Here is a 25,346-nt window from a genome sequence, read left to right as displayed (position 1 = left end):
AAACAAGCATCTAGAAGAAGGGAATGGTAGGAAACTGCTCCAGGGCTCGTACGAATCGAGGGCAGTACTGAGGGCTGGGTGGACAGATGCACAAGAAACAGCACCAAAGAGGTTTCCTGTTCAGCAGTGAGTCGGCGAAGGGGAATTGGATCCAGGAGGCAGTTGAAGAGAGCAGAGGTGGGGTCCTGAAGGCGAGTCTCTGGAGGCTGGATCAAAAGAAAGCCCACACTCTGGGCACCAGTGATGAAACACAACTCTGGACCCCAGAAGGGGGAGGTGGCAGATGGAGGTGGGTGTCACTGATTGAGGGTGGTGGGCAGAACAGCCTCACAGTAGCCGTCACAGGCCCACAGGGCAATATATGGCTGCTAGGTCAGAGGGCTCCTTCCAGCCCAGATGGGAGGGCACGGTCTCGTAGAGGAGGTCCATGGGCGCCTGGGAAGAAGGCACAGAGGTCCTCATATCGACAGTGGTCCTTTGTGGCAAAGTGTCGGCAGACAGGGCGGTTGGATTTGTCTTCCACAACTTGGGGGCCATTGTTGGGCAGGCAGGTATTTTTGATAAGAGACCAACTTTTGAGCCTTCGGGGTTTTCTCTGCTCTTTATGAAAGCCTCCTCTGGAAGGACCCCCATGGCCCGGTCCAGGAAAAGGAGGTTCAGTATTGGCCCCCCCACCAGCCACGACCATCTGGGCCGCCTCCCTGGATCAGGCCTCTGCCCCTGGGAGGAGGTGGGAGGCTCAGCAGTGGTGGAGTCCTTGGTCCCCTTGACCCTGGAGGACCTCTGTGAAGAGAGTCTGCATTCCTGTTTGGCTCCTTTCGCTCAACACCGTGTTTGTGAGATTCATCCAGGTTGCCTGCAGCAGGAGTTCGTTCGTTTTCATTGCCACGTAGCATTCCGTTGCATCCCGTTGGGGGGAGGGCCCAGAAGGCTGGGTGGTCCGATGGGACTCCCATCCTCCTGTCTCCAGTCTCCTCCTGCTCTGGCAGCGGGGGCTGCTGCTGATTCTGCTTCTTTCATTTGGGCATCATGGTTGTGGCAATGGCTGCAGCAGGATTTGGAGGGCAGTCTCTCAGTTATTTTCTCGTGCTTTTCAAGACTCTGTGTTTCTAAGTGTCTAGTGCTCTTAGCACCTGGTGTAGTGTTGGAGGGGCGCTGTGTGAGGGGAATGCTTGCAAATAAGGCTGCCCACAGTCCTGATGAGAAGACCAGACCTACACTTGAGCGAGCATGCATCCTGTCTCTCACACACACATGCACATCCTCCAAGGACTAGGTACAGGGTGCTGTGGGTCTTCTTAGCTAGGAGTAAGAAAGCCATCATTCTGAGGTCTCCCAAATGGCACATGTGGTTAAAGAATGACAACCACCCTTCTGTTTTCCCCATTCCCTAATCAAATGTGCTCTGTAACCTCTAAGAGAATGCAACATAAGTGTCCATACATGAAGTGTCCCTAGAACAAACACTTAAGGCCAAGAGTGGGGTCAGCGATTCTTAGGAATCATAAAGAAGTATCTTCTTTGAATTGATCTGTTAAATCTTAGGAGTCAGTTTGAGATAAGATTGGAGGCTTATGACTAGTTCTTTAACACAATGCAGCACTTCACATGAACCCCCACACTAACAATGTGTGAAATACCCCATATACAAAATGGATTAGGAGGAGAGTAAGACAGTGATTTATAAACAAAACCTATCATGGTAAAGTTTCCTCTAATGAAATCCACCAGTGGATTTAAAATATTCCAGCAAAACGTAAAATACATGTACTTTTAACACAATTCCGCATGCTAAGTGATGTAGGTACAAGGGTATTCCTAACAGCGTTTTTTGTAACGGCAAGATACTGTCCTCTCACCGAGTGGTGATTAAATTATTGGCATAACAATGTTATGCAGCCTTTAAGAGAATGGAGGAGTCACAACATGGAAAGATCTCCAAGATACACTGAATGTAAAATCAAGGTGAAGAAGTGTGAAGAATAGGTCATCATTCTTGTATGGAAAAATACATAAGCAGTTATATTTGTAAATATATGGAGCAGTTCTAAAAAGATTGGCAAAGACAGTTCTATTACTCACCTGCAATGACCGGAATAGGTGGCTGGGAGGAAGGGAGAGGGTGATTTTTTTTTTTTTTTTTTAAATCTCAAGTATGAGTATTACCTAAACAAAATTTTTATTACACAGTCCCTCATAGTTAAAAAAGCATGTTTTTATATCAATTGTGGGTACACCAATATTGAAAAATTGTCAGGTCCATCAATTCCTATAATATCCCAACCTAGATTTTTTTTTGTGTGTGTCTCAATGAAAGGTTTGGGTTTTGTTATCATTTAACTGTATAATACTGGGCAAGTCAACCACCGACGTGAACTCAAGCCATTTCATTTGAAAATGATGGGCTTAGGCTACAGATGACTTCTGAAGTTCCTTCTGGTCTAAGATGCTGTGGTTACAGGATCTGATTATGCAATATCTAGGGAAGGGGGGGCGGGAACCAAATTGGCAAAGAGAACAAGCGTATGTCAGATAGTTTTGGTGATGTGGCAAAAGTAACTAAATACAACTGTGCGTATACACTTTGTAAATTACATTTCCATTCTACTCCATTCATACCAAGGAACAACAAAAGGGCATAGTCAACTGAAGTAATTTATTTTTTTTCTAGGTACATAGATGACATAATTATAGACAAGTTTTGATACATAGGAAAACCCTTCTGTCCACCTTTCTCTTTGCTAAGTGAATCATCACAATAATTTTTACAATTTTTAAAACAATACACAGCTTTCCTGGGCTGAAGCAATCGCAAGGACATATTGGGACTGGTATATTACAGCTACTTACAATGTTTAAGAACAGCAATGGAGAAAAATAAGTTATTTAAATATTGATTTCATATACAGAAAGTGCAATGTTGTTAGTTATATAACTTGCTTGACTGTTTTCTCTATCAATTTAAAATCAAGATAATTCGGACTCAGACTACTAGATTTTCTGAAAATAATACAGTACACACATGCAGCATTGACTTGGTGAACTGATTTCTTTTGCTGCAGTTATGAAAGCAAATTTTGCTATGTCAGGAACTGGTTTGCCATAGACTAGTAATTTCCAATTTCACCCACACCGGGGATCGGGACAGAGAAAAGGGCTGTGAAGGGAAGGCCATGAAAATGTATCTGCTTCTCGGTTATCTGGGAATGTAAATAGTGGTTGGGGCTGGCTGCATTTCCTTCTAGACAGCTTTAAAGTAAAAATTACACACAACCGATGTGTAGCTACCTGAGCCAAACTGCCTTTCTAGGTTTCTTTTGTGCTTTCCAAAGACAACACTTTTCACCCTTCCTCCACATTCTGTATCAAGTGCAACTGATTAAACCTGGGTATTGTTGATGCCTAACACCTGCCTTTCTGACAGGTGGCCCCTAAACCACCTTAGTCAAATGTCACACACAAACATTCAGGCTTTTCTAGGATCAAATTAAAGTTTAAAGCAAAAGAAGACCAAACAAATACAAGAAAAAAAAATTTTTTTTTTTTTAAAACACAATAAAGTAAAAACCTCAAGACCTTTCAGATTAGGATGATCTTCCCACTGAAAATCACTCATGGTCCCTGAATTTGATTTTTCTCTGCAGAGGCAATGACTTCCAAAGAAGAGTGACAAAAATATGATTTGGCATTCTCAAAAACTCCAAAGTTTTCCCTTTTCTGGCGCCACTTTTATGGAAAAGAAAATCTTACACTGAAAATAAATGAACACTGGGAATTACACATAAGATTTCTCCTCCTCCTTTATTATCTACTGTGTGGCTTGTGTGTGGTCAGCTTAAACTATGAGCAGGATCGCAGAATGTCATGCCAAGGCACTGGGCAGCAGGAGGAGTGTGTGGCCTTGCACCCACGTCCACCTCAGCATGAGAGATATGTTTCAGCGGCGTGGTCACAGGAGAGACCTGCAGCTACTACATTCCATGTGGGCTGTGTGCACAACCCAAGATGGTAAAAATGGGCTATTTTAGAGATTTCAGTAGAAAATTGGCAGCTTTACCTTTTTCTGCATTTCCACAACTTCTTCACATGGCATCTTCTAGAAGGTGAATATTGTTGAAGAAGCATATTTTTAAAATGTGTACCAAAGCATGAAAAAATAGATCACCTGAGCATATCTTTTCCCTCAGAAACATGGATCCAAGTACATAGAGCAAATGCTGAAGATGGCTTTGTAATGAATAAAATTATCCGCCCCCCCACCCTGCACTGAGGGAAATCATTTTAATGAGTGTTTAAGAGCTTTTGATCAAGGCTTTGTGTTCAAAGTGTTTCTATTGTAAGTGATCACATTCAGTGCTTAAAATAGTTCTGATGATTAAGAATGTAAAGGAAATTCATTTAGTAAGCAACAGAAACCTTAATTTAGTTGCCTAAATTTGTGTGCTAGAAAAATTAAATCCCAGACTAAAAGAGGATGGGAAATGCTACAGTCAGTTGGAAAACAACTGAAAATATGCAAATGCTTATTAATACATGGCTAATGTAGTTTATCTGGCTCCAAAATGAACTTTTATCCAAATTTAAAGAATTATCTCAATATGAAAGGAAGGAAAACTTAATTATAAAAGTGAAAAAAGAAAACCCTTTTAACATTTATAAATCACTTCCCTTTTAAAAAGATCTTTCTGAAATATTCAACCTTACAATGACTTTGCAAAGGTGACCTGTTAACTGATGACTGAATTTTGGGATGGACGTGGTCAGGATCCAAGTCAATACTGCAGCACGATGACCAACATGGTAAACAAAACTAAACTGATTAAAATGAAGGTAGTTACTATACACACACACTCACACACATGCATGCACACCCACATACACACCTGATCTCTGTGAATTTCAGATAGCTTTTTACTGGATTTATAGTTAGTGTAAAAACTGAAAGCCAACATGAAGTTTGTGCCTGATAAACACCTCTATAAAATAAGCCATGTTAGAATGAGGCAATTAGAAAAGCCCATTTTTTTTTTTTTTTTTTTTTTTTTTGCTGAAAACATCTCACATATGTTAGATGGCAGTCTAAGCTGAAGATTGGAAACTATGGTTACAGGGTAGTGAACACTAAGATAACTGCTTCAAAGCTTATATTAAGGCAAATAAAAGCTGATTGCTAGAAAGCAATTATTAAAATGTCTCTTGTTTACTTAAAGGAGAACAGGCCTTTTTTTTTTTTTTTCTTTTTTCCTAGTGCAGCCAGATTTTCTTACTTTAGAACAAACAGGCATGGTCAATAGTGTACAATAACTCCCGAGTCTGTTACTTTGGCCTAGATAAAGCCCGTCTGGCCCTCAGGTATCCTGCAGGGTGACAGATGGAAGGGCAAGGGCGTTATCAGGAACGAAACAGGCTGCCCCTCCCTCTGCTCCCAGCCCTCTCCCAGCACACCAAGACGGGACTGGAGGCACAGCATATGTGGCAAGTTGGCATCCTGGTTCTTTTGTGTTCTGAAAATAAAAATAAGTGCTTGTCTTTTCTTTGGGGGTCAAAGAGAACCACACCAATTTCCTCGAGGGGGCCTTTCTGGAGAAGAGAGGGTCATCAGTCCAATGCCAAGGTTTCGTGCTCTGTGTGGCCATACACTAGGCCTTTCTTCTGGATCTGGTCTGCATGTCCCGAGGAGGAGGATTTGCATTAGCATAAGCACAGTGAAAGGGTGGCTCTTGTCCAGGGAGCTCCATTATGGGCCTGGCTACATGGCCTCAGGGCCTGGGGGCAGTTTGAAGAGTCTGGCTGCAGACACGAGCTTGCTTATGTGTCTCTCCTCTGTAATGCCGGCCTCCTGAAGGCAAGTGTGGGACAGAGAAGGCACTTGGCCCAGTGTGCTGAACCCAGCTTCAGTGAGGGCGCTGGTGTACATGGGCAGACCGATGGAAACCAGCCAATCCGACACAGACGAAACGCATCCAGGAGAGAGGGGCTTTCTACAGATTTCTGTGAGTCCACCACTTGGGATCTGGATAAATAAAGAAAGCAATTTTAAAGACTTGACACAGGCCCCTGGAGGGTTTCTTATACTCCTAATAGAAATGCTACTTAAATACTACATTGCCAGGCTATTAGGAAGTGCCAATGCCATGAGCTGTCAAAGACCAAGAGTAGCATCTAGAATTCTTTCTCAGCTTCTCAAAGGTGAGACCCATCTTCAAGGAAGTTTTTCAGGTTCTAGAAAGTACTGGAATTAGATCTAACCCTAATTATGTGTTCAAGTCTCCAAACTGGAAGTATTTCTATAACCTGCTCTTTTGTCTTGTGTGGTGATATGCTCTTTAAGGAAATCCCTAGGTGATTAAAGAGACAGGCCTGTGCAGTAGTGTAGGAAGTAAGATACTCAGTGAGTAGAGTTTTTATAAAACAGATTTTCCATTGTACTTTGAATCTACGTTAACCAGAAAATAAAATACTTCATCAATGTAGTTCTAAAAAAATTAAAATACAATAATACCAAGTGATGGCTCGGGCGGGGAAATGGACATTTACACTCGACTTCTGAGAAGACCAAATGCTTATCTTTCAGGAAGATGGTTTACTAACGAGGGTGCAAATCCTTGAGATTTTGTGCAGGCTTTTGTAAGCAAACCGTCCTAAAGGAATATATATACTCAGAAATTAACCTTGGGAGTCTACAAAGCTTTATTATATGTTAACAGGGGAGTTCTTTACTAAATTTTTTTCAAATAATAAGTTGGCGAAAAACTTAAGTGTTTCAAAAATAGGACTGGCTAAGTAAGGGCACATTTACCAGAGCATTCTGACCTATTGATAATATAAAAGAATGTTTGGTAAAAGAGCCATGATCTGATAACTGAAAACAGGTTTCAAAACTATACATCTACTGTTGTAGGTGCAGTGAAATGACCAGATTTTTTTTTTTTTAACTTCTTTCCAGTGCTAGGATTATGGATAATTTTAATTTTTTTTCTTGCCAAAACTGTATTTTTAAGACTTTGTAGGCTGAATATTACTTTCCCTCCAGTGTCTCCTGATAGCTGAAACGAACCCTGGGTACTTAGCGGTTGCCAGTATCCTCATCATAAGTGCTATAACTACATGGATTTCAGAAGTTGAGCAAGGGGAGACCCCAGGTGCCAGCTGCTCACCGCCATGCGGTGCTGCTTCCGAAGCAGCTTCACGCGGATCTGGTCCATGTTGGTGGCGATGTCCCTCTCGGGCTGATCTAAGTCTTCTGCATATCTCTGCACCAGGGCTTCGGGAATCCCACAGCGGCCGTGCTGCAGGGGACAAGAGAAACGTGGCATCAAGGAATTCTATCTCTAAGAACAGCAACCGCAGGTAGGATAAGGCACAGGCAGCTACTGGGAAGTATCACCAAAAGTTTTCATTTGAAATTAATATATTTATAGTCAAGATGGATGTTTTGGAGAGAATATTTGATGTTTTAATCTTTCAGGTACTGATGAGCTCTAGGAAAAGGTTTTGAAATGTAAGTAAAGCAGAACACAGTTGTCTTGTATATGTGAGCCAGCGACCTCTCCTCACTTCACCAGATCATTTTGCGCAGTGGTTCTGAAGACCATCTCCTAAACGCAGGGGAGAAGAGCAAACTCGTGCTCTACAGGTAGTCTGCTCTTTGCGCTCTGTCTTATCCTGCCAGGCCCGAGGCCACCGTTTATTGTAGAGTGCAGTTCTCACTGCTTTCCATTCTAAAGGGTTATTTCACTCAATATCAAGGAGGTGGAGGGTCAAAAGAATTTTATAACAGGGACTCCCAGGAATGCATTATAACAAAATACACATTTCTAGATCTTTTTTTCCCCCCAATAAGCAAGGAGTTTTCATTATATGAGCTTAAATGAGTTTTCTCAGTGTCTTTGGTACAGTGGGATAGCTCATAATCATTCCCCCTTACTCATACAATTATATGATATAATTATGTTTGAAAAGGGTTCTACAGTTTTCAAAGTATTTTCACATTTATTTGCTCCTAATAATATCTAAGGAAGGTAGTTATGCAGGTTATTATTAATCCTGTTTTACAAACAGGAAACGAAGGGACGCCTGGGTGGCTCAGTGGTTTAGCGCCTGCCTTTGGCCCACGGCGTGATCCAGGAGTTCCCAGGATCGAGTCCCATGTCGGGCTCCCTGCGTGGAGCCTGCTTCTCCCTCTGCCTATATCTCTGCCTCTCTCTCTCTGTCTCTCACGTATAAATAAATAACATCTTTTAAAAGAACCCAAACAAACAGGAAATGGGGATTTGTTGACATCTACACACATAAGCGTTCAGTGAGACATGGAAACTGCACCTCAGGTCTGCCCACTGAGCCGGCCTTTTCTGGAACCAGTTCTAGTACTCCCTGATTGTTCTCCCTGCAAAATACGGCTGCCAAAAATTAAAAGTAAGCCAAAGAGGAGGGGAAAAATAGAGACAAGAATGGAAAAGTCCAAGGCTGCATTTGTTTTATCTGGATTCGGCTCCCGTTCATCCCGGCGCCGGGCAGCAGAGGCCATGCTCAGGCTTCCAGGCCTCCCGCCGCCGGGCCAGGCCCCGGGGGCCTCTTCTCACGGGGCTGCCTGACCTACAAAAAGCAGGGGCCTGCAATGCCCTCGGTACCTTATCCGAATATGGCTCCTCGGTGAGATCGATGCCCTCGGCTCGTAGCTTGTTTTCGGTGAGCATCTCCAGGTCTAGGCCCCGGGCGCAGGAGATCTTCCTGCTCAGAGCCGGGCCCAGCTTGACGCCGTGCTCCTGGAGGCTCGTGCTCTCCGGGAGCTCTGACAGCCAGGGCGGTGGTCTGGCGCTGGGCGGGCTGCCGGGCTCCTGTCCTGAGGGGGGACTAGAAGCCTGAGGGGAGGGACAGTCACCGGGGCTGCCCTTCTTAGCCGGCAGGCTGGGCGCGTCGGCGCCGGGGGGGAGCCCGTTGGCCAGGCGCTCTCGGCTCTTCTTGGCCGGGACGGGCGGAGGCTGTGCGGGCGGCTTCGCCTGTGCTCTGGCCTCGGGGCCCCGCTGCTCAGCATCTGGGCCTTCTTTGGTGCCCAGGGGGTGGTGTGTGCCTTCGCAATCGAGTCCCTTCCTGTGACCCTCCAGAGGCGTCCTTGTTAAACCGTGTTTCACCCCGGGAGGCTGAGCATCGTGGCTTCTGGGCAGGCACGGAGGAGGTGACGTGCCCCCGGCAGGGGCCGCTATGGGTCCCTCCGGTTTCTTAGTAGCTGTCTTCTGAGGTTCGGGGAATCTCTTGCTTTGGGTCAGTAGCAGTGCATTGTCAACAGCAGGATCTCGTTTGGGGCTTTGAGCCTTTGCGACGGAGGGGGTTGTCTTTTGTGGCACTTGTGGTACAGTCTGAGGGGAAGGCTGTGTCACCTTGCCAGGCACGTCCTTCTCAGCGGCAGGCTCTCCTTGAAGGCCGTCCAGGGAGTGGGATCGGGGCCATGCTTCCACAGGCTGGGGGTCCTCCAGGGTCTCACAGCTCCGACAGATGGAAACGGGGAGGCTTCTTCGGTTTTTGTTGGAACCAGTCACACACGGCTGGTCACAGCACTTAGAGGCGTGGGCGGGAGGACCGCTGCCCAGCCTGCCCTCGTCCCCCTGCTTCAGGGCATCTGCCGACTTCGTTAAAGGCAGGGTCGGGTAGCTGCCCCGCTGACTCCTGGCGAAGGACTTCAAGCTGGACTCCGTTGACGACTTGACCGACAGAAGGCCCGTCTTCCGAGTCTTGCCTGTGAGACAAGGACGTATTTTACAATCATTTTAAGAAATCAAACTCCTGTAAAGACGTGCTGACCTAATTGAAATCTCCCCACTCCTATGTCCCGCAGTTGAATGGTACTAAGGACAGAAAAATCCCCATTTATGATGTTGGGTGGTACAGGATTATTCGGGTCCCATTTTTATTTTAAGAGTTTCCAGACTTATTAATGGATTTGTAGAGACTGAAATTAATTGTCTTGAGAGAAAGAAATAGGCTGTGTCAGGCAGGGAGATCAGTCTAGGCCTAACGTCTGTTCCCAGCTGCAGTCCGTATAGAAGAGGCTGGATCACCGGTACCCGGTTCAGAAACCATACAATGGGATTTTGGTTTTGGGAGGACAGTTTCCCAAGGTCAGGGTTGTGAGGGGCCGGCGTACTGAATTCCACCCGTGCTCCCTAAGGCTCGCTGGTGACCACAGAACTCACCAAGCACACGGTCCCCTAAGCTCCCCGTCACTGGTTCGTTGGTGTGTGTGAAGTAGATACATCCTTGAAACAGTCAACCAACCTTGGTTCAAGTAAGTAAACAAGCTAATGGGAGTATTTTGACGGAGACAATCTATAAAATACTGATATGGTTCTAATTTCCAGGGAGGTGCCAGCTCTGATTAAAATCAATCATCAGCTATCACTGAACTTATTAACCAGACATCATCTATTAATTTGATGGTGAGCTGGCAAACTGCTAGTATTGCTTGATAAGCTTTGCTGAGAATTTACCCTGTGGTCAGGGCCTGTGTGCTAAATGCTTAGTCTTCATCAGTACTTTTAACACACACACACACACACCCCATAATTAACTGTCCTTTGCTATATTTTGGTTAATCCCACATTTGATGTGTTCTTTGATGATGGGCTGAAATGCCTAAGGAGAATAGTACATCAGATGACCCTAGTATTCCAGGCCGACAGAAGAACATAAAAATGTAAAACCCACATCAGGTTTGGAAGGTACAAAGAACTGGCTGGCTGTACTCTGAAAGACCACATCTTATAACTAAAGGCTTTCTTCCCTTCCCTTTAACTGTTAATAGAAACTGTATGTAGAGATTACACTTCCCCATTCTGCTTATATTGGAAAGATCCCTGAATTCACCTTGCAGGTAAAGAATGGTTTGCCAGCTTCTGTAGTTCTTCAGCAGGTACATCTGGATGCTTTTGAGCTTTACATCTGTCACTGTTATCTGTGAAATCCTTACCAATCCAAAAACAGTTTGGAGAATGAAATTCCTGAACGTGTTTGGATGCAAAAAGCTTATTAACAGGAAAGAAAAACCTTCAGGACTTATGGGAGGACTCAGATATTTCCTGGAGCTCAGGAGTCGCTGCATTCAGCACTCCAGGTGGTGTGTTTTTTTTTTCCAAACAGTTCACGCACAGTGTTCTATTAGTTTCAGGTGTATAATACAGTGATTCAATGATTCTGTACGTTTCTCAGTGCTCATCGGTGTACTCTTAATCCCATTTTTTTCACCCATCCCTTCACCCACCTCCCCTTTGTTCTCTGTATTTGTCTCCCTTTGTTCATTTTGTTTCTTATATTCCACGTAAGAGTGAAATCCTATGGTATTTGTCTTCTCTGATTTATCTCACTTTAGCATTATACCCTTTAGGTCCATTCATGTTGTTGCAAATGACAAGATTTTGTTCTTTTTATTTTTTTAATGTCTGAGTAAGATTGTGTGTTGTGCCTATTAGCACATCTTCTTTATCCATCTATCAGTGGACATGGATTATTCTATATCTTCACTATTATAAGTAATACTGTAATAAACATAGGAATATATCTATCTTTTCAAATTAGTGTTTTCATTTTCTTTGTGTAAATACCTAAGTGGTGAAATTACTGGATCATATGGTACTCTTCTCTAAATGTTTGGTAGAATTCACCTGTGAAGCCATTGGGTCCTGGACCTTTTCTGGTTGAGTTTTTTTTTTTTTTTTTAATTTATTTTTATTCTATTTTAGATTTTTTTTTTTAAGAGCACACACACTTGTCAGGGAGGAAGGGGAAGAGAGATTCTTAAGCAGGCTCCACACTCGGGGCTGGGTCTCACAACTCTGGAAATCATGACCTGAGCCAAAATCAAGAGTCAGAGGCTTAACTTACTGAGCCACCCAGGCACCCCTGGTTGAGTATATTTTTATTACTGAATCAATGGCATTGGTGGTGATTTGGTGCTGAGCAAGATGCCTTCCAATTTCATTGCTAGTAAATGGTCTGTTCAAATTTTCTATTTCTTCCTGATTCAGTCTTGGAAAGGTTAGGTTTGTAGGAACTTATCCATTTCTTCTAGGTTGTCTAATTTGTTGGCATATAATTTATAATATTCTCTTATCCTTTATATTTCTGTGGTGTCAGCTGTTCGTTCTTTCGCCTCCATTTCTGATATGCATCCTCTCTTTCTGATGAGTCTGGCTAATAGTTTATCAATTTTCTTGATCTTTTCAAAGAACCAGCTCCTGATTTCATCTGTTCCTTTTTTTTTTTTTTTTAATCTTTCATTTATTTCTGCTCTATCTTTGCTTCCTCTACTGGCTTTGGGCTTTCTTTTTTTATCTAGCTCCTTTAGATGTAAGGTTAGGTTGTTTGAGATCTTTCTTGCTTTCTGAGGTAGGCCTGTATTGCTATAAACTTCCCTCTTAGAACAGCTTTTGCTGCATCCCAAAGATTCTGGACCATTGTATTTTCATTTTTATTTGTCTCAATGTATTTGCCGATTTGCTCTTTGATTTCTTCATTGACCTATTCATTGTTTCATAGCTTGTTACTTAGCTTCCATGTATTCATATTCTTTCCAGACTTTTTCTTGTGGTTAATTTCTAGTCTCATACCTTTGTGGTTGGAAAAGATGCCTGATATTGTTCCAGTCTTTTTGACTTTGTTGAGACTTGCTTTGTGGCCTAACATGTGATCTATTCTGGAATGTTCCATGTGCACCTGAATGTGTATTCTGTTTTTGGGTAGAATGTTCTGAATATATCTATTAGGTCCATCTGACCCATTGTGTTATTCAAAGCCACTGTTCCTTTGCTGATTTTCTGTCTGGATGATCTATCCATGGGTTCAAGCTCCCTATTACTGTATTCCTGCCAATGTCTTCCTTTATATCTGTTAATATTGCTTTATATATGCAGGTTCTCCCATGATGGGTGCATAAATATTTACAATTGTTATATACTCTTACTGGATTGTTCTCTTTATAGAGAGTACTGCTTTGTCTCTTGTTACACTGTTTGTGTGAAAGTCAGTTTGTTCCAATATAAATATTGCTACCCCAGCTTTCTTTTCACATCCATTAACATGGTAAGTGTTTTTCTATTCCTTCATTTTCACTCTGTGTCTTTAGGGTAGGTCTGAAGCAAGTCTCTTGTAGGCCGCATATAGATGGGTCTTGCTTTTTTATATATTCAGTCATGCCACATCTTTTGACTGGAGCATTGAGTCCATTTACATTCAAATTAATTACTGATAAGTGTGTACTTATTGCTATTTTGTTCCTTATTTTATAGTTGTCTTAGTTCTTTGTTCCTTTCTTCTCTTATTCTCTCCCCTGATGTTTTGATAGTCTTCTCTAGTGATATGCCGTAATTCTTTTCCCTTCATTTTTACATCTGTTATAGGTTTTGATCTGTGGTTACCATTAATTTGATATGGAACATCCTGTGCACCTAGCAGTTTATATTAATTTGATGGTCACTTAAATTTGAAACCATTCTAAAAGCACTAAATTTTTACTCCTTCCACCCCTAAACCTCATGTTTTATGTATATGATGTCATACTTTACATCTTATTTTGTGCATCACTTGACTGATTTTTACAGATATAATTGTACTGCTTTTGTGCTTTAACCTCTGTACTGGTTTTGTAAATGATTGATCTTCTACTTTTATATTTGTATTTACCTGTAAAATATTTTCTTTTCATAATTTTCTTATTCCTGATTATAGCATCTTCTTTCTACTTAATTCCCTTTAGTGTTTCTTGTAAGGCTGGTTAAGTGGTGATTAACTTACCTTGTTTGTCTGAGAAACACTTTAGCTCTCCTATTCTGAATAGTACCCATGCTGGGTAGGGCATTCTTGATTGCAATTTTTTTTGTTGTTGTTTCAGCATTTTGAATATATCATGCCATTCCCTCTGGCCCCTGCAATGTTTCTGGTGAAAACTCAGCTGATATAGCCTTATGGGGTTTTCCTTATATGTAACTGTTCTCTCTTGCGGCTTTAAAGATTCTCTTTGTTAGCACTTTTTGCCAATTATTATGTATCTCAGTGTGGACCTCCTTGTATTGATTTTGTTGAGTGCTCTCTCTGCCTCCTGGAGGCAGATGTCTGTTTCTTTCCCTAGATTTGGGAAGTTTTCAGCTATTATTTCTTAAAATCAATTTTCTGCCCCCTTTTCTCTTCCTGGGATCCCTATAATGTGAAGTTATTACTTGATTATGTCACTGAGTTCCCTTAACCTATTCTCACTTTTTCTTTTGTCTTTTTGATGTTCAGCTTGGTTGCTTACCAATATTCTGTCTTCCACTCACTGATCCATTCTTTGCTTCCTCTAATCTACTACTGATTCCTTCTAGTTACTTAAAGTTTCAATGATTGAGTTCATCTCTGATTGGTCCTTTTTCATATTTTCCATCTTTGTTGAAGATCTGGGATCTTCTACTCTTCTCAAATCCAGTATCTTTATGACCATTATTTTTAATTCTTCAGGCATATTATTTATGTTTCATTCAGCTCTTTGGCTGTGGTTTTGTCCTGTTCTTTCATTTGGGACATATCCTTCTATTTCCTTATTTTGTCTAACACTGCATTTGTTTGTACTTATTAGGAAAGTCAGTTATGTCTCCTTATGTAACCTTATGAAGGAGAGGTCCTGTGGTGCCCTATAGCACAATGTCCCTAGTTCACCTCAACCAGAAGCTTCAAGGGTGTCTTCTATGTGAACTGAGTGTACCCTACTGTTGTGGCTGAGCCTCATTTGCCTTCAGTCCAGTTGGTTGTGTCTACTTTGCCTGTGGTGAGCTGGGTTTGGTCCCTATGCTAAGAGATCAGTCTGGGTGGTCATGGGCTTGCAGTTGGGTGGTCGTAGCAGTCAGATCAGATGCCTACTCTCTGCCTATTTGCAAGAGCTGCAGTCATACTCAACTACAGAGTGTTCTCCTTGCGTTGTTCTGAGAAGTTTTTGTTGGTGGGCAGGGCTGGTAGTCAGGCCAGATGCCTGCCAGGACTGCAGATGCATTGATTGGTAGGGCACTCACTCTGCACTGGTATTTATAAGGTTTGGCTGCTGGGACTGAGTGTAGTGGGGTGTGTGGTTATCTTCCCCTCTCTGTGGGGCACGAATCATTTTTCAGAGGCAACTGTCCCTGCCAAGGCTGCTTATAGGATGAGACCTGGCAAGCTCTGCTTTGGAGGGAGTCCTGCCAACTGAGATGGTCTGGATGGAGCAAGTTCACAGGAGAACCTGGGGGCAGGGTGCATGGTGTTAGCAAGGTAGGTGGAGAGTCTTCACTCTGTTTCCTGCAGGTAGTCCAGGTGGGGGTGGAGGCAATGGCACCAGCCAGCTCTTTTGTTCTTGGAGAAGTCTCCTAAAGATCCCTGTCTCTCCAGCACCAATTCTGAGATTATTAAGTAAATCTCCTGCATGCATACCCCAGGTGCTTTTCAGACTGCTGCTTCTATGCCATATCTCAGCAAGGTTGTTTGTTATGCTAACTCTTTCAAGGCCAGGACTATTTCCTGTCACCCTCAGCTCTCCTGGAGCTGGGCCACTGATTTTTAAAGCCAGATGGTGGAGACTCATCTTCTCATTGTAGCCCCCCCACCATGTCTAGGGTGCCTGGGGTGTGGTCTGTTCTCCATTCTCTGGTGCTTATGGAGTTCCTCCTGTTTGTGGTTGGTTTCACTAGGAGTTTGGTTCCTGACCATGTCTCCACTCAACTGGAAAGTCTGTTTTGCCCATTGTTGGGTTGTTTTCTGGGTTGGATGCATTGATGTGGCTGTTACCTAGTTGTGTCCATGGGACAAGGTAAGCTTAGGATCCTCCTACTCTGCCACCTTCCAGAAGTCCCCTAGGTGAGTTTTCAGTGCCATCTTAACACAGGCTGCTGTAACACTAGGATTTAGGGAGAACCACTATCTTCCCAAATTGATAAAACATTTTGGCAGAGTTCATGGATCAAATTTTGAAGTCCCCAAAATGCTCATCAGAATTGGGATTAGGGTGAGGTGAGCAAAGTGCCTAGGGGGCACAAGTGGAGGTGACTGCTGTCAGGGTCAGGCAGGTATAGGTGAATACCTGACAGTGAGTACCTCCGTAAAGTCAACACCCTGCCCACTCACTGGGAGAACCCCAGTCCAGTCCTGGTTTTGAGCTCGTAATGGCTCTCAAACTATTTTTTTAAATTATGACCTACAGTAAGAAACACATTTTACATTCATCCAGTACACGCAGAGACATAATGAAACAAAGATTACAAGTAACAATACCAATCTTACCTTTGGAATGCACCCTGGTATTTTCTATTTTATAAAACTACTCTCTGTGACCTTCTAAACTGATTTTACAGTCCACTAATGAACTGCAATCTGCAGTTTAAAAAGCTTTGCTTCGGTAGGTGCTCAATATTTTAACAGATGGGCTACTTGATAGGATTAAATAGCAACTATCAACCCTGGGCATTTTTCATGATGGTCTTCATGTGTTCGACAGGACTTTAGGGGATCCTTTACAACTGTCTTTAACAGTAGTTACGTTTCTTGCTATAAAAGGAGTCTGGGGGCAAGAGGACATCAGAGCCACCCATGGTAAAATGGAATGCACCTGACCCCATTTAATGTCAGATGCCTGTGTGAGACAAGTAAGCTTCCTGAAATTTCCTACTGAGGGCCTCCCTGTGAGGACAGGGAGGAAATAAGATACGTGGCCTTCAGATCACCCTCTGCCTCAGTAATTGCTCTGCACTCAGGCCATGGCGCAGAGGCGTTTAAGATACTGCTGCCTTTGTGACCCTGATGGATGGCTGACCTGGTAAATTGTTTTCCTTAAGGACCTAATAGCTCCCAAAAGTCAAATGCTGGTTTTTACTGTGAAAAGAAAAGGACATAGGAGACACACAATTTAGGTTTTACAGCTGCAGGTATTTTGGATGCAATTTATTTGCCTCACATGGCAGTCAGGAGGAGCAGACACTGCAGACTATGCGCTAGGAGAAGAAGAGGTCAGAAAGGAAAAGATGATTGCCAAGTTCATAATGGTAACAGAATCATCCTTTTTCAGAAAACCATACTTTTCAAATCAGGTGTATCCTTTTTAATGAAGCTTCATTTACAAAAAGATCAAAGCTAGTGTTGAGATGGCTCAAGGCAAAGCCCAGGCATGTTGCTACCACCCCACCCCCACCGTGGCCACCATCCCTCTTAGCGCCAAGGCCCTGGGGCCCCCCTGAGATTGGCTGCCAACTCCACAGACCAGGGCTTAACAGTTGCAGAACAAGCACTGGCTCCTTTAAATGCACCTCGCACTTATCTCTACTTTCAATGAAAATACTTTCCTAGTGAGAACTAGAACAGCTTTAACAAAGGGGGTGGGGTGGAGTGGGGAGACACCATGTTCTTAACTGTTAAGTGGACCAGGCAGAAAAGATGAAAAAAAAAAAAAAAAAGTCATACCTATTTTGAAAACCTCTTGCTTTTGAAGTGCTTTTTGATTTGAGTTGTGGACTTTGGCAATGTTATACCTTGCTTGTATACTGTTATGCTTGTTTTCAAAATAAAGTTTATGGTTGATCCTGTTTGTTCCAAAATCTGTCTGTTGAACATCTATGTGTGTATGATTATGAAGAATATATTATAAGTAAACTGGTTGAGATTGAATTTGTCATTTGCAGTGGGTATGGCTGGTGCTCAGTGCTCCAGTTAAGGGCAAAAACATATTCTCTAATAATTTCCAGGAAGTAGGCCATGGGTAGGCCTGGCCTACTGATGTGAAGTGTGGGGACATAACAGCCCCCGTCATGCTCTCTGTGGGAGAAGGAAGTACCATATTAGATGTATGTAGTTATGTCTAGCTGGTCTGAAATTTGAGATTTTTTTTTTTAAGACAAAAATGTAGTATTTTAAGATTTAATCCTATAGCCTATACTTATTCAGAGATTTAGCTTCCACAGAAATGAAGCAAAGACTTTTGAATAAAGTCAGTCTTTTTGCTGTATTGTGGTATGGATTTAGATGTTTTTGCACTGTCATCTGTGACATACCACTGCCAAATCTATCTGTTCATCAGAGGAGTGATGCAACCGTGATCCACAAGAGGACAAGAAAGTTTGCTTCACTGGGCATGTCCAAACACTGAACAATTTGTAGTCCGTGTTTAATAAAGCCTAGGTATTAATATATCCTTACTTTGTTTAACTCTTAGAACAATCTGTAAGAAAGATGCTCATTTACTATTTCAGTGGTGAGGGGGCTCAGAGGTGTGAAGTCATTTGACCAAAGTCTTGGGCTTGTAAAATCTCTGTTCAAACCCCCAGGACCAGGACTATCTCATTCTAAACCCTCTGGTTCTTTTCATGATCCACACAGGGGCTAAGGCACTAAGAGCTTCCAGGTAATGGGAAGTTGAGGATCCTTTCTCTGACACACAAGTGTCTTAAACTTTCCATTTATGTGTGTACTGGGATGAAAGAATAAGAAGACCATTATGCTCGTTTCTCAAAAAACTCCATTGCCTAGTTTCTTGAGAGATATTTAGTCTTTTTAAGAATCTTAAGTACCAGTAATCCTGAAAAAATTCTTCCTTCCTATTGCAGTATTCCCAAAAGCGTGGCTCGGGCTAAGGAAGAAAGATAGTCATAAATGACCCAAATGGCTTGAATATTAAGGCGCATTCATAATAATCTGTGTGGACATTACCGTGTTCCAGGTTCTCACTGCTTTCATAGCATCCTGAGTCTCGTGGAGAGCATCCACTCAGGCCCTGGCTGTCAACAAGAAGTTTCTCCTGGGATCCTGACTGGTCACTGTTACCTAGAGAAGGTAAACACATAGCATGGAATCAGGGAAGGAAAAGCAGAGGTTCAGAATCAATCAGACCCTGATTTTATCCTGCTATCAATCATATGTTTTTAAGCCTTGAATTTCTTCAAGAGAGCAAACTATTTTAAAGTGAGCAAAATAAAAATGAACAGATGAGATCAGATCATTTTCCTATAAAGTATTATTATGATAATAAATTTAGAGGGAGAGTATATAGTTGCAGGTCGTGTGTTTTAAGATACCCAGAGGAGGACTCTGGCATCAGGCCAATCAGGAAGAGGGAAAATTCAGAGCACTGTGTTAGCAGTCATGGTCCTTTCTGGGAGATTGTACCACAGAATGGAAACCAAGAGTGAAGATGCTCCTTTCACAAGCAGGTTACTTTAAGATTTGTCTCCCAAGTTATGTGTCACCAGCTTTCTAAATTTGGAAGCCAACATCAAAGTAAGTGGTAAATGAAATATTGAATTTTATTACTAATTTAGGGACATTCTGAGGTCTTGGTGACAAGTGCTGGTTTTCATATTCTCTCAATAGGAGTAAGGCTAGCAAATGGGGGCATAAAGCCCTAATCTGGGCTCAGCGGTTTAGCACTGCCTTTAGCCCAGGGCCTGATCCTGGAGACCCAGGATCGAGTCCCATGTCAGGTTCCCTGCATAGAGCCTGCTTCTCCCTCTGCCTGTGTCTCTGCCTCTCTCTCTGTGTCTCTCATGAATAAATAAATAAAATCTTTAAAAAAAAAATGAAAAAAAAAAAAAAAAGCCTTAACCTGATGGGGGACACACATTAAATCCTTCTGTTTTTGTTATTTGGAATGTGTTAAAAGGTTTTATTTCCTTTCTGCCTCTCCCTTTGTTTGGGGTCAGCATTTCTATTTACTGGACACAAAGGTAAGACCAGGAAAGTTCAGGAAGTCTCTAACTTGAATACTCTTTCAGGAGGGTTACTGTAAGTTAGATGTCCTCATTTTAAAGAACCCTCTAAAGAGAAGGATGTGGTGTTTTCTGTCCAGGGAAAGTCCCTAAAGTCAATCACATGGGAAGTAAGGGGCAGGGGAACCTTCATCACCCAGCCATGTCACCTGCACATTCGTCCTACATGGGAGTGAGGTTATTGTATTATTATGCAGAGAAAGTACTTGGGTCACATAAAACAGAAACCAAGAAAACATTTTCTGCATAAATGGCTTTCTTTTCTTTTGTTTTCACTGTCCCTCCCCACCACCACATACATAAAGAAAAAAAATAAATCTGATGTCCTTTCTCAGATTGTTAAAAAATAAATTGTAGGAAGGCAGACGAGCACCATCCTGCAACGCACTAGCCATCCCATCCCTACTGCCCACTAACCATTTCCTGTTTGCATTTCTCACATAGAAAGCAGTTTAGGACACTCATCATGGCAGAGTAAGTCCTTAAAGTAGAACCCCACATTAAGAAGTGCTATTTTTTAAATGATTAATGAAAAATTAATTGGAAGCACAACAGCAAAACCATCACCCTCCCCCCCCCCACAGAAAGTAGAACATTCTAGAGTGATGTCCTCATTATGTGGAAGAGTCTGTGGATTTGAAGTTGCCTTTGTCCTCATCTAGTATGTTATTTAGGAAAATGATACGTATAAAATGAGGGCTTTGAGCTATCAGTTACAACCCAGGAGAGGAATCAGTGTAGTTTGTCCTTGGCGAGACAGTTCAGTGTACCGCTTCAGCCAAAACAGACTCTAAAGTGCTGACCAATGGTAATGAAAGAGTGCACTTGTCCCTCTCACTGTATGAACATGCAGACTGTATCTGTGTCTTCAGGGATGCCAACCTCAGCAGACACAGCCGGGGTGCCTGAAGTTATGGTGAGTGAAGGGATCACCCCCTCATGTTGCCTGAAAACCAGTTCAGATGATGTAATCATGACACATGTCAAAGGGCTACACAGTCACTTTCTTCCTTAAAGATCCATTCACCAGCTACTTAGCAGGACTCCAACTAACACTGAAAGCCAATATTTTTTTTTTTTTAAAGAATTCTTTTTTTTTTTTTTAATTTTTATTTATTTATGATAGTCACAGAGAGAGAGAGAGAGAGAGAGAGGCAGAGACACAGGCAGAGGGAGAAGCAGGCTCCATGCACCGGGAGCCCGACGTGGGATTCGATCCCGGGTCTCCAGGATTGCGCCCTGGGCCAAAGGCAGGCGCCAAACCGCTGCGCCACCCAGGGATTCCTGAAAGCCAATATTTACCAAGTAATTTGCCTTCCTTCATTAGGGAGACCTCTTAGATGTTCTGTAGATTCCAAGCCATATCCTCTCCCCCCCCACTTATACTAGCATGAATGCCAAGATACAAAGGGTAACAAAGAAGGTGAGCTAAGACCATGAAAATTCTCATACTCAAGCGTGGAGGACAGGGTTTGGGGGTGTAAACCCGTTTGGGCACGACCTGACCTCAGGCCTGAAGGGACTCTGGGTTAAGCCCTCCCCCTATCTCACATACTCATGGGGTGGGGGGTGGGGGGGAGAAGAACCTGCTAAGACATGGAGATAGTCCATCATGAAAAGGTGCTTGTGCACTAGGACACACACCACCTTCTGGAGAGCAGTTACCTCAGGAAGGAAAGCTTGGATAGTAGGCCTTTCAGGGAGCTGGTTACAGTTCCCTGTATGTCTTTAAAAAAGAACTGAAGCAAATATGCCAAAATGTTGACTTTTAGTTGGATTTAAGAGGTGGATATGTGGATTTGTTTTTCCTCTGTACTTTTCTGTATGTGAGAAATAATTGTGGATTAAAATTCTTAATTATTTAAAAAGAGCTTTTCCGTGGCAGGCCTAGCACAGTGGTTTTGGTGTCAGTGTAGGGAAGTACTATTAGATAATTAGAGTCTTTTCCAAATGGAACCCTGTTACGAAGGCCTGCATTTCCCACGCATGGCTGTGTAATGAGAGGAACTGGTAGGTCTGACTGCCAAGCAGTGCTGGAGATGTACATGCTTCTGCTCTTGTGGGTGGCAGAGCTAGATCAGTAGATCTCTGGATCTGTCTTGTACATAGAAATTTAGTTTGACAGAAATCTATGGTGTTCCTTTAGGTTATCAGTTACTTAGAATACTTCTTAAACACAATTTAACTGCACTGAATGTAAAGTCTTATAATCCTAGGATAGGCCTGGACCCAGTCCATTGGCACTCATGAGCACCCCAGAGCCCCTGAAGCCTTTGTTTTAGAACCAATAAAGGGAAGTGCTACTTCATGCATTAGGAATATTCTAAGCAGTGGCACAGCACGGAGTTCAAATGGTATTTATAAAGAAGCAAAGAGGGACGCCTGGGTGGCTCAGCGGTTTGGCACCTGCCTTTGGCCCAGGGTGTGATCCTGGAGTCCCAGGATTGAGTCCCACATCGGGCTCCCTGCATGGAGCCTGCTTCTCCCTCTGCCTATCTCTCTGCCTCTTTCTCTCTCTGTGTCTCTCATGATTAAATAAATAAAATCTTAAAAAAAAAAATAAAGTAGCAAAGAGGCCTCTTTATACTTCTAAGTATGCATGATGATAGGCAGATTCCCTCCTATAAAATCTCCCCTGGTACAAACCTCAGGATGTGATCCCTGGAGGGACAATGAATCTGAGCCAATGTGGCAGGAAAGACACTAAGCACAGATCCATACTGTCTTACACTCAGGGTTTACCCTCACTCCTATGTTCTGAATGTGACAGGAAACATAACAGATAGGGTTTATAAACCAGCTGTTCCTAGTGGCTAAGGAAGAGCAAATGAGCTATTTTATAGAGCAGATGTGGTTCAGGAGAGTAGATGATTGAATGTTAATTGATATTCATATAGCTGGCTGGCCACACCAGGCACTGGGCCAGGTGGCTCTCTCTACACAACCTGGCCGCACGTCCACTTCCCAAGAGACAGCTCCTATACCAAAGAGACGCGGTTATAAAGTAGTATTAACTACGAAGCACAATTCTCTTCAAATCTATCCCTGGAGGCAGTGTATTTATCTAGGGTTCAGATATCTATTGGATGTTGTGTGGTCCTCTATGTTTATCAGTTAATTTAGAGGGAGGACTGATTAAGCAGAAGTGAACTTAACTGTACCGACTCACTTGCTTCCATGTCTTGTGGGCCTGATCCATTCAGTAATATATATATATATATATATTTTTTTTCCCACCATTAACCATGGTTTTGGTTGTCTTTTAGCAACAGAAATGCTATTAGCTAGCGAAGCAGGGCGCTTGAAAGAAAATGCATTTGAATTCAATAACTAGAAAGGATACTCCCCTCATGATGAATAATTTCAGGGGTATTTTTGATGTCAGATTGAAGAATAAAGAGCAAGATAAGACTAGGTTAATGGAGCAAAGGATACAGCGTATTCAAATAGACTCCATAAAAGCTGCGAGCCTACTGAACTCTGCCTGTGGACTATAAAAATGAGCTCTCGCCTCGGCTGAGAACGAGCAATATGGAATTCTCTGCTCGCTGTATTCACTTCAGGTATTTCCTGCTGTTTCAGTGGAAGCTGATGAATGTCAAGTATTCATGAACCCTCCCATTCAATAAGAAAACTACTCCAGTGTGCTCTGAGAAGTGATTAGCCCATGGCTGGCAGGACGCTCCCAGGGCATCAGCTTCATCTGTGCCCAGGTCTCCTGATGACCTGCCAAGCTGCACATCCCAGCATTCCCAAAGGTGCCGTCTACTGTGCTAAGAAAACTGTAATTCGTTTCTCAATCCCTGAGGGCAGCGTTTTCCTCAAATGTTACCTAGAAACACACCAGGAAAGGAACCAGTAGTAAGGTTTTCTTTTGCTCTCCAGCATCAACCAAAAGGGCTATGTTGGCAATTCATACCTTTGTGCCCTTTGACAGAATACAGAACAAATGGATCCTGGCTTTGGATGGAGTGGGACCAAAGGAGTGTTAGATCAGTGGCTGATCTAACAAGGCACGCTTGTGTGCTGGGAGGAACTTACTGTCGTATTCCTGTAACAGCTCCACTGCTGTCAAGAGAACGGCCCTGTGTTCTGGGTCCCTGATATTTAACTCATCCAAGTCTTCCTCCTCCAGGAGCTTAAAGGTATCCAGGTCTTCATATCCATTAAACAGGAAAGTGGGCATGTGCTCCTGTGAGGGAGGACACAAGTGAGTCAGCAAGCTCTGCTACATGATCCACGACCAACACCTGGCCTCAAACCCCTGAACACTTTCCACAGTCCCTTTCCTGCTAATTGCAAGATTGGTAACTATCATTTGTAATCTATTCTGCACTTCCCAGTTGCACAGCTTAGCAGGAAGGCAGGGCATTTCATTAATCATGGGTTAAGAAGATGGACCTTGCAGGCTGAGGTGGACTCCACTGGTTTGCATTTGAACTGTGCCTTTGCTCTGACTGACGCCTTTAAGGCCACACAGCACACAGTGGAGTCACTTTTCTTTCCTTTACAGAGCTACTGAAATCCCAACTCAAAGCCCTGTGACTTCCTCAGGAGCAAGAGGGTTTTGTAAGGAGGAAACAAAAGGTATGGCTGCGGCCCCTATGCACTAGATCCTGGGAATAACACTGGGAGAGGGGCCGTGGGTGGATCCTCACAGCCTGTGGGGCTGAGTGAACAGGGCGCCAGGGGGTTTGCGATTACAGCCCTCCCTGGTGGTAGCTGGAAACTCACAGCTCTTTGAAAGCTATTCTTGAGGCTACAGCAAATTGTGACCTGGGACTTATGTGGTCACCTGCAGCGGAGGTCAACAGCCATGTTTGAACACTGGTACCTGTTTCTGTAGAATAATAGATATTTATTGTAGTAATGGGCCACCCTTGTTGGATGACATAGATCACCCACGCCCTTCCCGGAAAGTGCCCTTGCTTATTTTAGGAAGAGGAGAAGGCAATAGGTTGCCATGTGTGACTACAACAGGAAGAAACTAACTTTCAGGTTGATCCGATCAAGTAGATCTTCCACCGATTTGGGCTGGGGTGGTCTTCCTTTTCTCCTCCTTCTGGTGGGGCGCTTGGGCTTCTCTTCTTCCTCATTTAGCACATCTACATAGATGAACTTGAATGTGCCGACTTTGTTGTTCAAGAGACCCATCCAGGTGCCCATGGGTGGCTTGCTAATTATATCAATGACGTCTCCTTTCTGCAGCCCAGGGAATAAAGATCTTTGCATTAGGTACATCTCTAGGCATGAACTGTGCACCAATTAGATGTGTTAATCAGGATTCCACAAATTACCACACATAACTGGGAGCCTGGCAGTGAGCCAGAGCTCTCCTGACTCTGCTAGATTCCATGCAGGCCTGAGGTCCCATACCCTCCACCCCTTGCACCACAAGATGAGGTGTGGCTGAAGTCTTTGTTAGGGCTTCCAACTAGGTGGGCACCTGGCTTTCTGGATGCCTGGCCATCATCCAGACCTCCTACTTCCTAGAGAAAGACTCCCCACCAAGCAAATGCCAGCAGCAGTCCCTGTTCTATAACTGCTTAATGTATTTTGTGCAGCGCCATCTGTCCCATATAAACATTACTGGTCAGTCACACAGAG

At 43.2% G+C, this 25,346-nt stretch overlaps 1 protein-coding gene and 1 pseudogene across 7 annotated transcripts in view; both read right to left on the bottom strand.

The window, feature by feature from the left end:
* Window positions 1-373: 373 nt before the first annotated feature.
* Window positions 374-1,289, bottom strand: LOC144313007 (proline-rich protein 3 pseudogene; annotated as a pseudogene).
* Window positions 1,290-2,637: 1,348 nt separating this feature from the next.
* Window positions 2,638-25,346, bottom strand: part of SASH1 (SAM and SH3 domain containing 1) — a 314,852-nt gene continuing 292,143 nt past the window's right edge. For all 7 annotated transcript variants that reach the window (XM_077896440.1, XM_077896438.1, XM_077896434.1 and 4 more), the window contains 6 exons: window positions 24,732-24,941; window positions 23,781-23,931; window positions 18,685-18,798; window positions 8,631-9,733; window positions 7,158-7,289; window positions 2,638-6,013 (listed from right to left, as the gene is read on the bottom strand). In XM_077896440.1, coding sequence (XP_077752566.1) covers window positions 5,750-6,013; window positions 7,158-7,289; window positions 8,631-9,733; window positions 18,685-18,798; window positions 23,781-23,931; window positions 24,732-24,941 — 1,974 coding nt within the window. In that variant the 3' untranslated portion in view covers window positions 2,638-5,749. The remainder of the gene's footprint in view (window positions 6,014-7,157; window positions 7,290-8,630; window positions 9,734-18,684; window positions 18,799-23,780; window positions 23,932-24,731; window positions 24,942-25,346) is intronic.

Source organism: Canis aureus, chromosome 1, assembly GCF_053574225.1.
Source record: "Canis aureus isolate CA01 chromosome 1, VMU_Caureus_v.1.0, whole genome shotgun sequence".
Lineage (NCBI taxonomy): Eukaryota > Metazoa > Chordata > Mammalia > Carnivora > Canidae > Canis > Canis aureus.
The sequence above is the reverse complement of the archived record's forward strand: the minus strand, read 5'-3'. Positions and strand labels throughout refer to the sequence as shown.